Source organism: Mizuhopecten yessoensis, unplaced genomic scaffold, assembly GCF_002113885.1.
Source record: "Mizuhopecten yessoensis strain PY_sf001 unplaced genomic scaffold, ASM211388v2 scaffold716325, whole genome shotgun sequence".
Taxonomy (NCBI): Eukaryota; Metazoa; Mollusca; class Bivalvia; order Pectinida; family Pectinidae; genus Mizuhopecten; species Mizuhopecten yessoensis.
Genome location: NW_018480060.1, coordinates 508,888 through 525,017, shown reverse-complemented (window position 1 = coordinate 525,017; position 16,130 = coordinate 508,888). Strand labels below are relative to the sequence as shown.

General features: G+C 38.9%; 1 protein-coding gene across 3 annotated transcripts in view; it reads right to left on the bottom strand.

Moving 5' to 3' along the window:
* Positions 1 to 16,130, bottom strand: part of LOC110443089 (E3 ubiquitin-protein ligase PDZRN3-like) — a 192,046-nt gene that overhangs the window by 138,941 nt on the left and 36,975 nt on the right. The window contains exon 1 of one of the 3 annotated variants that reach the window (XM_021487079.1): positions 3,180 to 3,359. The exons of the other annotated variants lie outside the window; for them this stretch is intronic. Coding sequence (XP_021342754.1) covers positions 3,180 to 3,284 — 105 coding nt within the window. The 5' untranslated portion in view covers positions 3,285 to 3,359. Of the gene's footprint in view, positions 1 to 3,179; positions 3,360 to 16,130 lie in introns of those variants that run through there. 3 annotated transcript variants of the gene reach the window in all.

Sequence of the window (16,130 nt, the reverse complement as noted above, 5' to 3'; positions counted from 1 at the left end):
AGTTTATTCCCCTTGTTGTTATAATCAGATTATTCCTTTTGTTGTTATAAACAGATGACAGAGTTCATGCCCTTTGTTGTTATAAACAGATGAAGTGTATTCCCTTTTTTTTTATAAACAGATTACAGAGTTTATTCCCCTTGTTGTTATAAACAGATGACATAGTTTATTCCCCTTGTTGTTATAAACAGATGACAGAGTTTACTCCCCTTGTTGTTATAAACAGATGACAGAGTTAATTCCCCTTGTTGTTATAATCAGATTATGCCCCTTGTTGTTATAAACAGATGACAGAGTTAATTCCCCTTGTTGTTATAATCAGATTATTCCCCTTGTTGTTATAAACAGATGACAGAGGTTACTCCCCTTTTTGTTATAAACAGATGACAGGGATTATTCTCCTTGTTGTTATAAACAGATGACAGAGTTTACTCCCCTTTTTGTTATAAACAGATGACAGGGTTTATTCTCCTTGTTGTTATAAACAGATGACAGAGTTTACTCCCCTTGTTGTTATAAACAGATGACAGAGTTTACTCCCCCTTTTGTTATAAACAGATGACAAGAGTTTATCCCCTTTGTTGTTATAAACAGATGACAAAGTTTATCCCCTTTGTTGTTATAAACAGATGACAAAGTTTACTCCCCTTTGTGTTATAAACAGATGACAGAGTTTTCTCCCCTTGTTGTTATAACCAGATGACAGAGTTTACTCCCCTTTTTGTTATCAACAGATGACAGGGTTTGTTCCCCTTGTTGTTATAACCAGATGACAGAGTTTACTCCCCCTTTTGTTATAAACAGATGTCAGAGTTTACTCCCCTTGTTGTTATAACCAGATGACAGAGTTTATACCCCTTGTTGTTATAAACAGATGACAGAGTATATTCCCCTTGTTGTTATAAACAGATGACAGAGTTGATTCCCCTTGTTGTTATAAACAGATGACAGGGTTTATTCCCCTTGTTGTTATAAACAGATGACAGAGTATATTGCCCTTGTTGTTATAAACAGATGACAGAGTTGATTCCCCTTGTTGTTATAAACAGATGACAGAGTTTACTCCCCTTGTTGTTATAAACAGATGACAAAGTTTATTCCCCGTGTTGTTATAAACAGATGACAGAGTTTATTCCCCTTGTTGTTATAAACAGATGTCAGAGTATATTCCCCTTGTTGTTATAAACAGATGACAGAGTATATGCCCCTTGTTGTTATAAACAGATGACAGAGTTGATTCCCCTTGTTGTTATAAACAGATGACAGAGTATATTGCCCTTGTTGTTATAAACAGATGACAGGGTTTATACCCCTTGTTGTTATAAACAGATGACAGAGTGTATACCCCTTGTTGTTATAAACAGATGACAGAGTTAATTCCCCTTGTTGTTATAAACAGATGACACAGATATTGAGCTTTAATCACCCTATATATGTCTCACAGCTATTGACTGGAAATGCTCCTTTAATGAACCATACAAACACAAAAACCAATTTACTTTTTTATAATCGCATTGGGTTTTCTTTCATTTTTTTAAATCATATGTAATCCAATTTCAATTAGGAATCATTTAATCCCTGACCTTCGCCCATCAAATGTATAACAAATATTTCTGAACTTATTCATGTCCAAGATGATACCGAAGGAAGAGGAAATCATCACTGTCATTGATAGTAAATCGCTTTGTACGCTAACGTGACAATTTCCCTCCAACCTATGAAACCCAGCCTAGTCACGTTTCAATCAGATAGATTCCAAGGTAAACGGTATAAATACATTCTCTGTGTTGTTTGTATGTCAACTCCCCAGCTCTGTGTTACTGAACACTGGCTCTATTCACAGAAATCAGATAGTCTCGGATATTCTGCCGTACTATTAAGAAACAAGATAGTCCCCGAGGTTGGTATTACTCACCTTAGCCTCTTGGTGAAATAAACTATAGAACTGAGGTTCTTGGAGCTTTCCATGGCTGGGATGTATATGGTCCAGAATGACCAATGCTGTATCAGTCAACGCGTGTATCTGAAACTGTCTGGCTAGCTACCTCCCAGAGCGAGTGGTCACTTTCGGTGAGGGGGCTCAGCTGGCTCCACCGATAACAACACCTAGCCATTCCTACATCAGCATGTTTCTACACAGCGAGGCTGGTCTGACCAGTTGGGGACCTATCTTTTCCACATTTTAACATCAATAAAGGTCAAATTTGTAACCTTTTACACTTGAAACCACCACCTTAAATCATATGCTGTTTCAAATGGTGTTTAAAATAAGTAATTATAGACCGACTTTGTTTTTAAGACCACAGGACCAGTGAGGCAGGAAGTCTTGTCCCGATAAGAGACTTTTGGAATCACATTGAGAAAAATTGTAATTCCTGTTTGGACAGATAATTCTGGGATCAAACAGTGAGTAGGTAACGACATAGGGAAACACTGATAATTTAACCATCACAGGGAAAACTCCGACAGTGAAATCATCTCCTACATGTGATCAGTTTCACAGTGTACATTTTATACGAGGTACCCCGGCCTTCATTAACCTGGGTAGATAGGGTCACACAGGCACTACTCTGTCCTATACATCACTTCCTTCATTAACCTTAGTGATAACAAGCTCATTCACGCTTTCATGTTTAACATTATCTATAATGAAAAATATACACATTTTCTTATTCGTGAAATGTTTATGGCAAATATATTTACAGGCTTTTCAATAAATGAACGTAATTATTTTTCGATATCTGTATAATTTGAAGGATTTTTTATCAACGACCACCCTAGTTGAACTTAGCTGAATTAAAAAAAATCTGCTAGTATATCTATGCAGTCTCAACTCCAAAAATGGTTCCAGAAAATTTTGTAAAACTTTGTAGCAGTGTTTTTATTTTTAATGTCAAGTAAAATGTTGCAGGAGAAAAAAATCTGTCAGTAATGGTTTTCAAGTATTCTGTGGAAAAATACAACTTGCAATAACTACACATATTGCATAGTAACTCAGCATTAAACCAACAAGTTTATTACACATGCAAATATGAAGAAATTTCTCCACATCTATAAAGATATTGGTATGGCCTCCTATTACTACTAATGAAGAAATATTTATAAGTAACACTAAGATTATGTAATTATAGAGAAACACAACTAACACCTAACTAAGACTGTGTTGGTACAATATTTACCTGTGAAGTGTAATCTTCTCTCACATTTCCAGGTGTTGTCCTCCCAAAACTGACCATAGAATGACCCGGGGTCACCCAAGGTTCCATGTATATTGCGGCCATCATGTACTTATATTTATCAGCAGATGTTCATTCTCTCACAATAAAATATATCTAAAACAACACCTGATGCCAAAAGTCACAGGTAAGCTCGTTAAGCAATACACTTTTATAACTTTCAAATAAACTTCCAGTCTTGAAAACAAACACTTCAGTCAAAAATTAAAGTGCAAGCATAAAGCTGACACAGACTGGACAACTCTCAAACGTTTGTGTGAAACTGACAGAGGAAATCCCTGATGGCCAAGAGAAAGGACCCTTCAGGAAGCTGGTGAAAGACTTAATTCCCTCCTGTATTGGTCAGGTCAGATGGGATGTAGAAGGAATTCCCAAAAGGGATCTCAGATAACTAGTCTCCCAACAATAAACAACAGTAGAGGGAGAAGACTTCTGTCAGCACCTCGGTAGTCAGGAATTGATAGGGGAGGGCCAGGTTCTGGTGTTCCTCCCACAGACTGACTAATCCACTATCTGAAGACCTGACACTCGGGAGCTAATGTTTAATATACAGATAGGCAGTCCCTGGCCTTATCAGGCCTTCCGAGTGGAGAACAGTGTAAACTTCTCGTCTGACCAATTAATTAATAACCACCACTTCTGCTCATTAACACTAAGACTTTGTGGGGTAACTGTTTGTTGAGTGACTATCAAGTGTCCATTGATAAACAAACTGATACAAATTTCATAACAGTTTACTTATCAGAGATACATTAGTTCCCATGTCTTCTGTATTAACTTCTGTAACACCTAAGATTCAAATGTTGATGATTCAAAGTAGACGTTTATTGATGAGGTAATGGCATATCCTAGCATCACTGCCCTATTATCACAATGCTTTTCATCATTCCAGATCTGCAGCTGCCTATACGAAGGGAGGTAACTCCAGCTTCAGCAGCTGAGCAGCACCACTCCAGGATGGAATGGATTTGCAAATAAATCGGAGGTTCACAGGAACAAAATAGCCAAGTAAATCCCTGTGTCATAGTTAACACTGATATGTCTAGGAACAGGGCTGGCTAGTCGACTAAATAATGGACTTTTATTAAACCATAATTTGATCATTATTGGTGGGGGATGGAGGTTATTGGACCTGCTCAGGCCATGCTAAGGCTGACCATATTGATTAGATCTGCTATAATGGCCACACTCCCGGCTGGGTCACTCGGACACATCAGCGCTGCAGTGTTCAGTGGTGTATGGCCGATTAGTCAGGGATTTGATGAGGAAGTGAAGCCCTATCAGAGATTGTGAGTCAAGCTTCTCACACGAGAGTGGCTGTCCATCGGAAAAAATCCTTTTCCTGTTTCCTCATAAAAATCATGGAGACAGCTGATTTATATGTCATTAGTACCAGTCTCTAACGGTTTAACTCTTCCCTTGTCACAAGCAATGTCCAACCAGCAACGTTCAGTACAGCAGCCACCTCAGTCGCCAGAAACCATACTGACCATAACAACACCGATTTGTCTGTTTGGTCAGCAGATTAGCGATCAATTTATATTCTTATGCATCAATGTTTGCGTATTTCATCACATTTATAGGTGATTTGTGTATAAACAGTCGATTTGAAAGAAAAATTGCTGGTCTTGATAGTTTTGTTCAGATACAGAATTACAAGAATCATGCGATAAATTAGGAAAGAAGTGCAAGCTAGCTACTTCTGGGCATGCAGCCAGATTCATCTTATATTTTTTATTTAAAGTTCAGCAAGGGTATATATAGTAAGTTACTTTTAAAAACCTATTAATTTTCTCATGGTGAATAATAACAAAATGCAAAGTTACAAAATGTTTCAATTCACCTCAAAGACAGATCCAATTAAGTTAGCTATACAATGTTTGATTACTTATAGACACTCAGTACTTCAACATGTCAATAAAGATGACATAGATAAAGACAGCATGCTGCAAACACAGGAAATGAACATATCAATAAATTATTTCCAAGGTGAAGTTGATCTCGGTGACTTAGGCTGGACTGCTGCATATAACACTTTTGAATTAAACTACGACCCCTACCCAATAAAATACGAAACATCAATAGAAATACGGTGTAGATGTGCTTACGAGTGTAATTAAATAGAGATTTTGTAGGAAGTTTAAAATGTGTGGAGACATGGGCTATGATCACAGAGTAGGGATGTTAATGTACTCAACAATGGCCGCCCTGTCACACTTCACTTCTCAAAAGACTTGGATTAAAATATAGTCATAGCAATAAGTAAAAAGACAAATTATGTACTCCATAAAACTATTGTGTTTTCATTACGAGGACGACAAAAAAAGGTTGTCAGTACATGCCTACACACACCGATATCCTCATAATGTTCGTACTTGTCAATATGTTTATTTTAAATATTTAAGCTGTGCTTTCAACTATGCTTGTTTACTACATGTGATTTTTGAATTAAAGACATTTTCATCAGGTATGAGATTTTAAATCTATAAAATTTCTATCGAAGTTTACGCTGATTACCTTGAATGCACTGTGTGATTCTACGATATTTGTACTGAATGATCACAGCCAACAACATGTATGTATAATATAAGTCTACTTCAGACATACACATTTATCAAAAAACACAATTGTCTTTGTCAAACCAATAACTATTAGCGTGTAACTTGTATATATCATAACACAGCTACGTGTACCAGCATAAGGATGATAACCCTAAAGTTACATCGGTAAACACAGCTATGTGTACCAGCATAAGGATGATAACCCTAAAGTTCCATCGGTAAACACAGCTATGTGTACCAGCACAAGGATGATAACCCTAAAGTTCCATCGGTAAACACAGCTATGTGTACCAGCATAAGGATGATAACCCTAAAGTTCCATCGGTAAACACAGCTATGTGTACCAGCACAAGGATGATAACCCTAAAGTTCCATCGGTAAACACAGCTATGTGTACCAGCATAAGGATGATAACCCTAAAGTTCCATCGGTAAACACAGCTATGTGTACCAGCACAAGGATGATAACCCTAAAGTTCCATCGGTAAACACAGCTATGTGTACCAGCACAAGGATGATAACCCTAAAGTTCCATCGGTAAACACAGCTATGTGTACCAGCACAAGGATGATAACCCTAAAGTTCCATCGGTAAACACAGCTATGTGTACCAGCACAAGGATGATAACCCTAAAGTTCCATCGGTAAACACAGCTATGTGTACCAGCACAAGGATGATAACCCTAAAGTTCCATCGGTAAACACAGCTATGTGTACCAGCACAAGGATGATAACCCTAAAGTTCCATCGGTAAACACAGCTATGTGTACCAGCACAAGGATGATAACCCTAAAGTTCCATCGGTAAACACAGCTATGTGTACCAGCACAAGGATGATAACCCTAAAGTTCCATCGGTAAACACAGCTATGTGTACCAGCACAAGGATGATAACCCTAAAGTTCCATCGGTAAACACAGCTATGTGTACCAGCACAAGGATGATAACCCTAAAGTTCCATCGGTAAACACAGCTATGTGTACCAGCACAAGGATGATAACCCTAAAGTTCCATCGGTAAACACAGCTATGTGTACCAGCACAAGGATGATAACCCTAAAGTTCCATCGGTAAACACAGCTATGTGTACCAGCACAAGGATGATAACCCTAAAGTTCCATCGGTAAACACAGCTATGTGTACCAGCACAAGGATGATAACCCTAAAGTTCCATCGGTAAACACAGCTATGTGTACCAGCACAAGGATGATAACCCTAAAGTTCCATCGGTAAACACAGCTATGTGTACCAGCACAAGGATGATAACCCTAAAGTTCCATCGGTAAACACAGCTATGTGTACCAGCACAAGGATGATAACCCTAAAGTTCCATCGGTAAACACAGCTATGTGTACCAGCACAAGGATGATAACCCTAAAGTTCCATCGGTAAACACAGCTATGTGTACCAGCACAAGGATGATAACCCTAAAGTTCCATCGGTAAACACAGCTATGTGTACCAGCACAAGGATGATAACCCTAAAGTTCCATCGGTAAACACAGCTATGTGTACCAGCACAAGGATGATAACCCTAAAGTTCCATCGGTAAACACAGCTATGTGTACCAGCACAAGGATGATAACCCTAAAGTTCCATCGGTAAACACAGCTATGTGTACCAGCACAAGGATGATAACCCTAAAGTTCCATCGGTAAACACAGCTATGTGTACCAGCACAAGGATGATAACCCTAAAGTTCCATCGGTAAACACAGCTATGTGTACCAGCACAAGGATGATAACCCTAAAGTTCCATCGGTAAACACAGCTATGTGTACCAGCACAAGGATGATAACCCTAAAGTTCCATCGGTAAACACAGCTATGTGTACCAGCACAAGGATGATAACCCTAAAGTTCCATCGGTAAACACAGCTATGTGTACCAGCACAAGGATGATAACCCTAAAGTTCCATCGGTAAACACAGCTATGTGTACCAGCACAAGGATGATAACCCTAAAGTTCCATCGGTAAACACAGCTATGTGTACCAGCACAAGGATGATAACCCTAAAGTTCCATCGGTAAACACAGCTATGTGTACCAGCACAAGGATGATAACCCTAAAGTTCCATCGGTAAACACAGCTATGTGTACCAGCACAAGGATGATAACCCTAAAGTTCCATCGGTAAACACAGCTATGTGTACCAGCACAAGGATGATAACCCTAAAGTTCCATCGGTAAACACAGCTATGTGTACCAGCACAAGGATGATAACCCTAAAGTTCCATCGGTAAACACAGCTATGTGTACCAGCACAAGGATGATAACCCTAAAGTTCCATCGGTAAACACAGCTATGTGTACCAGCACAAGGATGATAACCCTAAAGTTCCATCGGTAAACACAGCTATGTGTACCAGCACAAGGATGATAACCCTAAAGTTCCATCGGTAAACACAGCTATGTGTACCAGCACAAGGATGATAACCCTAAAGTTCCATCGGTAAACACAGCTATGTGTACCAGCACAAGGATGATAACCCTAAAGTTCCATCGGTAAACACAGCTATGTGTACCAGCACAAGGATGATAACCCTAAAGTTCCATCGGTAAACACAGCTATGTGTACCAGCACAAGGATGATAACCCTAAAGTTCCATCGGTAAACACAGCTATGTGTACCAGCACAAGGATGATAACCCTAAAGTTCCATCGGTAAACACAGCTATGTGTACCAGCACAAGGATGATAACCCTAAAGTTCCATCGGTAAACACAGCTATGTGTACCAGCACAAGGATGATAACCCTAAAGTTCCATCGGTAAACACAGCTATGTGTACCAGCACAAGGATGATAACCCTAAAGTTCCATCGGTAAACACAGCTATGTGTACCAGCACAAGGATGATAACCCTAAAGTTCCATCGGTAAACACAGCTATGTGTACCAGCACAAGGATGATAACCCTAAAGTTCCATCGGTAAACACAGCTATGTGTACCAGCACAAGGATGATAACCCTAAAGTTCCATCGGTAAACACAGCTATGTGTACCAGCACAAGGATGATAACCCTAAAGTTCCATCGGTAAACACAGCTATGTGTACCAGCACAAGGATGATAACCCTAAAGTTCCATCGGTAAACACAGCTATGTGTACCAGCACAAGGATGATAACCCTAAAGTTCCATCGGTAAACACAGCTATGTGTACCAGCACAAGGATGATAACCCTAAAGTTCCATCGGTAAACACAGCTATGTGTACCAGCACAAGGATGATAACTCTAAAGTTCCATCGGTAAACACAGCTATGTGTACCAGCACAAGGATGATAACTCTAAAGTTCCATCGGTACAAGTTCAGTCAAGTTTCACTTAATCGTTCTTGGTTCAACAACGTTACCAAACTTACATTTGAATTTTTTTTATACCACTTACATCAACTAAACATCACATCTTTTTTCTTTTTAAATGTTTTGATGCCAATTTACATTGATAACATCAAACATTAGCGAAAAATGTCACATATTTTTCAATTTCCCAAATGATGTCCATGATTTTTTTGATTTTTTTTTTTTTTTTTAAATATTTCCGACTTGTTAGCTATGAATGGATACTACTAGTAGAAAGGCCATCAGATAACATTATCCTGTCCTTCGTCTTTAGAATTACAATCACTACGGCAATCTGTCATAGGTCAGAAAAAGTTTTAAATGTGTCCATTGTCTTGTTGTATAGTGTATATCCTATATTTCCTGACCTATTAAATGAAACAAGAGATAGTGTGACCTTCCGTCTCCATGAATCATTTTAACAAAAACATACGCTGAATTCCAAAAATTTCAAGATCACAATTGATAATGCAAACAAAAGGCAATAATAAAATTGAATTTTAAAAAAAATAACAAAATACATGTTAATCTTACAATAATCAAATAATTTCTCAACACAAGTCTTCTTTATAGCGGTCATTGCCCTTCCGAGGTATGAAGGTTTCCATTATAGGTTGTTGGTTATCTTCGCTATGAGTATCCAATTATTTTACCAAGTCAGTCATGTGATGGACTTTAATAAAAGAGAACAGTAAAGTTTTCACTTAACTCCATAAATTATCTACAGCAGTTTAAATAAACATAATCAAACAGCTTATTTAAATCGGAGGTTCTTTAACCCCCTTGTTAAAAACTCCAAGTGCTTTCTTGGTATTTACCCATTTTTTCCTATTTTGACTGACGTTGAGCAATGACGAAATGAAATTCTCTGTATTTATCGGTATCTTTTTTATTCGACTCCTTGTGTGGTACGAGACATTACATGCCTAAAGGTTCCACGCCACATGTTATTATCCACACCGTCTAATTCACACTTAAACATTTTCTCTTTACATGTTTGACGTTTCGCCACCAAAACGGATGGGGGTATCCGCTTTTAAATCTAAATACTATTGTCAAATTAAAATTCAATGTCAAATTTAATGTTAAATGCATTAAGGCATTGAAACGTTGCTGACAAAATTATGCCTTGTCAGTACATAGGGTACAAAGCCATCTTGACGCGTGAAGTACTGAACACGGTGATAAAAGCCTTCTGTTTCCACCAGCGCTCGTATCCCACCCGATACACTAATTGGAAATGTATTTGTACCTAACTCATAGGAAATGTGTTCAATAACTTTCAACTGATAAAAAGCTTTTCCAATAATTGAAATTGCCTGAACCCAGTCATTTGCAGTTCGTAACACAGCGACACTGTCTTCACAGTGCTGGAGCCTAATCTGTCTGGTAGTATCGTCCGGATTCAATGAATAGATGGTTCTATTCGGTGAAACAGGTAAATCTATACAGGTAATGAAATAGTACATCTACAGTGTAGAAAGAACATTATAATTTTAAAAAGATTTAAAACTTTTTTATGCACTAGTCAACATTTAATTCAATTATACAAGGTCTTTCTCTCCTCAGAAGGGATCTAAGATATTGATATATGTCCGACAAAGCTTTACTTCAGTCCGTGATTTTAACATTCTTTTCCTGTTTGTTTACACAAGAATATTAAATTCAGATCTTCACCGTCAGAGTGAGTGGCTAAACACAGTGGCTCAACTTTTCTGTGCTCATTTGTTGGGGTGTGATATGTCGGACAACTCCCTGTAAACTTAGACGTGAGAATCTGGCCCTTTTATTGTACACATTGCAGTTCCCTAGCTGAAAACAATGTCGAATAATGATTAAATAGTTGTTTGCCTTTTACAAAACATCATTGTCATAAAAAACAGAACACTGTAAGTATAGTCTGTGTGAGTCCGCCTTAGTCCATGTCACTGTTATATTACCTCTTAAAGGTGATACAACAACACTAATAGTCCAAGTACTTGTTTTATGTTCACTCCGGTCAAGTTTTGCCCTGTGTTTTTCATCTTTTTGTTTTGGGAGTGTAAATGGTCAAAATAAAATAAACCATTTTACAGTACATCAACCCTGACCCAATGACTATAGTGACGATTTGAATATGTTATCATACCTCTGTGGCGTACGGCTATAATCAAGGTATACAGCCCGATTGTCTAAAGGAAACTTTCCTACCTGTCCATCAAGTCCCACTGTACAATGCAACCTCCTTAGTTTTGTATCCTTAAAAAGTTTACATTATTTTTATGGAAAAAAAGATAGTTTTTATCTTTTTAATCAAAATTTCAAAATCAATATTACATGTATTAGCTCAATAAGTGAAACTATAAGTGATTATTTCATCAATTACAAAATGAATTTCATCCAGTGTTTTTACTTGACAATACAGTCCACAGAAGTACTGACACAGCTAGCTATAGCCCGACTCTCCATCCAGTCTCCTATTAGTCAGTTTATAGATTTGAACAATTTGATATATATTAAGTGATACCAAAGAATCATGCATTTTTTTTCAATGGTGGCATTTCACTTACAATAGAAGTATGTCAATTGTCAATTTAATACATTCCTTTAAAATCTGACTTTCATCCAAACAACTTTCAAATGCTAGTTGAAATATTTCACCATTTCAAAAATCATTAGAACTATTTGAATTACATAAGTATTTCCTTATTTATTAAAGCATGTGTGTATATTATTATCTTAACACATTTTAAGTGATTTCCGATAGGGATCGGTGTAAATCCCTGAGTACATGAAGCCATTCAGATTTATCTCCACATTAGAAATAGACTGTAATGTACACCTGAGCCTTCCTAATCATCTATTTACCTGTGTATCTGATGTAGGTGTTTGGCCTAGTAGGGCGTAACTTGAGACAATATGTCAACATTCACACTATACACCTGCTCTGTGAGGCTACACTCTCCACCATTGTCAAGGGGTCATTTTCATTATACAAACAACAAACACACAAGAACATTGGAGTACCTCTTCAACTCCATTACCGAAATCTTTCCTCAAACACTTCAAGCTCCACCCATAGAATGTACTGACTATCAGTACTGACTATCAAATGGATATTTCTACTGGGGGTTCTGTTCACTACGGCTCAAAATTAGTAATATGCTGACAAATCAAAACAAATCAAACATGGGGTAGCCATCGAACAAGCTTAGCCCCAATATACTCCATGTACTGTGTTTTTCAGCACAAGAAAAGCTTCGTTGGCCAAAAATACTCTTAAACCAAACAAGCCATCCACACCAAACACTAAGGGTTAAGTTCAGGTCTGTTACAGCAGGAGGAGTAAACTCTGTTACATAATTTGATCCTAGTGACCAGATAATTACCCTTAACTTTGAAGGAGCTGTTAAAACTTAGTATTAGATTTCTACTATATATCACATATGTACAATTACAGGATACGCTATCACACTGGTCAATCATCTCACAACTCTAGGATAAAAATTCACGTCTTCTCTCAAATACCTCAAGTTATGGCCATCTTGCTATCTATATCTAAAACTTGGCTAAGAGACAAACTACCCGATATAGTATAGCTATACAGGCCAGAGGGAGGGGTGCCTCTCTAGGTTACATCAGCAGTAGTAAACAAAATACTGCTTCAAAGGCCCGACTCAGTCCAACAAAATTGTTTGTATATTTGAACATTCTGAAAACAAATCTCAGATTTCTATTACTTGGTTAAAACTGCCCACTTCAGCGTCTAACAAGTGGCCTTACTGTGATCCTGTAGTGGTCAATGCTGGGCAGACTGACCCACATTTGTATATCTACCTGGACAAACAGGCCTTATACTGATATTACACAGATCCAAACTGACCATCACCTACCAGTTAAAACTTGTCTGAAATTTCAGGTATACTACACTGTACATTTTTGAAGCCCGATTCATCTTTGATAAGAGTTGGGTGTTTTTTTCAAAACAAATTACATCTCAGAAAATACGTGATTAAAATTTGAAAGATACCGTTTGATTTCCATTCAAATCTATAAAGAATGAATGCATCATATTTTTGAATACAGTTTGTAGTGAGAGTTATCTCCCTTCCATCCTCAGCCTCTGAAACCAGCTGCGCTCTGATCTCTACCTTATGTATGGTGTCACATATACTACCTTTATAAAGACTTACAAACCTTTATCAGGCATCTCATGAAAGAAGATCTTCTTAATCATATTTAGAAAGCCAAGACTTTTGGCTTCTTTATTGCCATAAAAAGACACAAACTTGATATTATCTACTAACATGCAAACCCAGAGGTCGGCTTTTTGCCAAATTATACAGAATTTGTGTGTGCTTGGCCTTTCCATTGCAGATTTATACATAATGACTTACATAGGTTATACCATTAGGTGTAACACAGAAATGTTGTGAATGCTCTTTTTTTCTCTGTCAAATACTTGGGTGGAAAAATAATCCGAGAGAATGGGAAAAGTGATGTTGGTTTTTATACAAATGGGTGTATCAATTTTCACCTTGGACAGGTAAGTATGCTGTCAGCTGGAAAGTAATCCACCTATCTATCTCGGACATCTCAAATTACAATTAATCTTCAGCAGGCCCAGAGAAAATTGTCATATGATCTAACGGGGCGGACCAGTGACATGTACACATCAAGTGTTATATTCACATGTCACAAGGATGTGGTCCGGCTGTGACAAATGTGCCCCATTATGGCCCTGATTCCCTAATTCCGTGTGACAAGTACAAGGATATGGTCCGAGGTCTGTATCGCACAGATTCAGGGACTTATATCCTACAAAACCCAAGATCAGAGGAAGTGTTCAAACATGGACAAAACTTCTGTCATCGATCTAAAGACAACCCATATCTTAGAATTAGCGGTACAGGGTATCAGTTCCCACAGGAATTCAATAAACACTGCACTATTTATCATTGTGAAAATAACAAGGTTATACAGGTCAACTCTAGTTCCACAGATCAGTCTAGATTAACTACACCAGTGAGTTAGAATAATCTCTTTACACTTTCAGTTTAAATACAAATTGAGTTTGTAAAGACAGGAGCTTCATTTACCAAGCTTACACCAGAAACCATATCGCAAAATTTAAAAAACATGTGAATTCCGATGTGTACATCTAAATATGATTTCCTTTTCCCTTTAAATCTGTATTCAATAATGTTTTAATTTGAAAAAAAAATATTATCATTCTAATAAACTTGTATGGAAAACAAAAGTGTCTGGAATAACAATCACTCTACATGATATCTTCCTTTAATGATCAGGTTAAGAATTTATTGAGAACTAATAATCTTCACCCAGACACTGAGCACTTCACAGACAGAACACTCATTATCAGACATGTATCTGCTATGTCAACACAGACAAGCCAACTTCCTCATGCTGGGAGGAGAAGTTATTCCGGTATCCAGTCGGTACCCAGTCGGTATCCAGTCGGTACCCAGTCGGTACCCAGTCGGTATCCAGTCGGTACCCAGTCGGTATCCAGTCGGTATCCAGTCGGTACCCAGTCGGTATCCAGTCGGTATCCACAGGAGACAGAACTCTCAAGACGCTATGCCAGTGTTGTACTAGCTGATCTGGGCGGAGAAGTTAACAACAAACACACATGCTGGCATGCTTGCAAAAAGGAAATAATTTTCAAATCATTTTGCAATAAATTCAGTATTACAATATGACATTATAATTCAATGGCAATTAAGCCTCATCGATTCAGCCACTTCCCTCAGCCATCTTTATCCAGCCACTACGGTCGGACAACTTTATCCAGCCACTTCCCTCAGACACCTTTATCCAGCCACTTCCCTAAGACACCTTTATCCAGCCACTACGTCAGTCCGACACCTGTATCCAGCCACTACGTCAGTCCGACACCTGTATCCAGCCACTACGTCAGTCTGACACCTTTATCCAGCCACTACGTCAGTCCGACACCTTTATCCAGCCACTACGTCAATCCGACACCTTTATCCAGCCACTACGTCAGTCCCAATCCTTTATCCAGCCACTACGTCAGTCCGACACCTTTATCCAGCCACTACGTCAGTCCGACACCTTTACCCAGCCACTACGTCAATCCGACACCTTTATCCAGCCACTACGTCAGTCTGACACCTTATCCAGCCACTACGTCAGTCCGACACCTGTATCCAGCCACTACGTCAGTCTGACACCTTTATCCAGCCGCTACGTCAGTCCGACACCTTTATCCAGCCACTACGTCAGGCCGTCACCTTTATCCAGCCACTACGTCAGTCTGACACCTTTATCCAGCCACTACGTCAATCCGACACCTTTATCCAGCCACTACGTCAGGCCGTCACCTTTATCCAGCCACTACGTCAGTCTGACACCTTTATCCAGCCACTATGTCAGTCCCACACCTTTATTCTGCCACTACATCAGTCTGACACCTTTATCCAGTCACTATGTTAGTCCGACACCTTTATCCAGCAACTACGTCAGTCCGACACCTTTATCCAGTCACTACGTCAGTCCGACACCTTTATCCAGCCACTACGTCAGTCCCAATCCTTTACCCAGCCACTACGTCAATCCGCCACATTTATCCAGCCCCTACGTCAGTCCCAATCCTTCACCCAGCCACTACGTCAGTCGGACACCTTTATCCAGTCACTACGTCAGTCCGACCCCTGTTCCCAGCCACTCCGTCAGTCCGACCCCTTTACCCAGCAACTACGTCAGTCCGACTCCTTTATCCAGTCACTACGTCAGCCCGACCCCTTTACCCAGGCGCTATGTCAGTCCGACACCTTTATCCAGCCACTATGTTAGTCCGACACCTTTACCCAGCCCCTACCATCAGTCCGACCCCTTTATCCCGCCACTACGTCAGTCTGACACCTTTATCCAGCCACTACGTCAATCCGACACATTTATCCAGCCCCTACGTCAGTCCCAATCCTTTATCCAGCCACTACGTCAGTCCGACACCTGTATCCAGCCACTACGTCAGT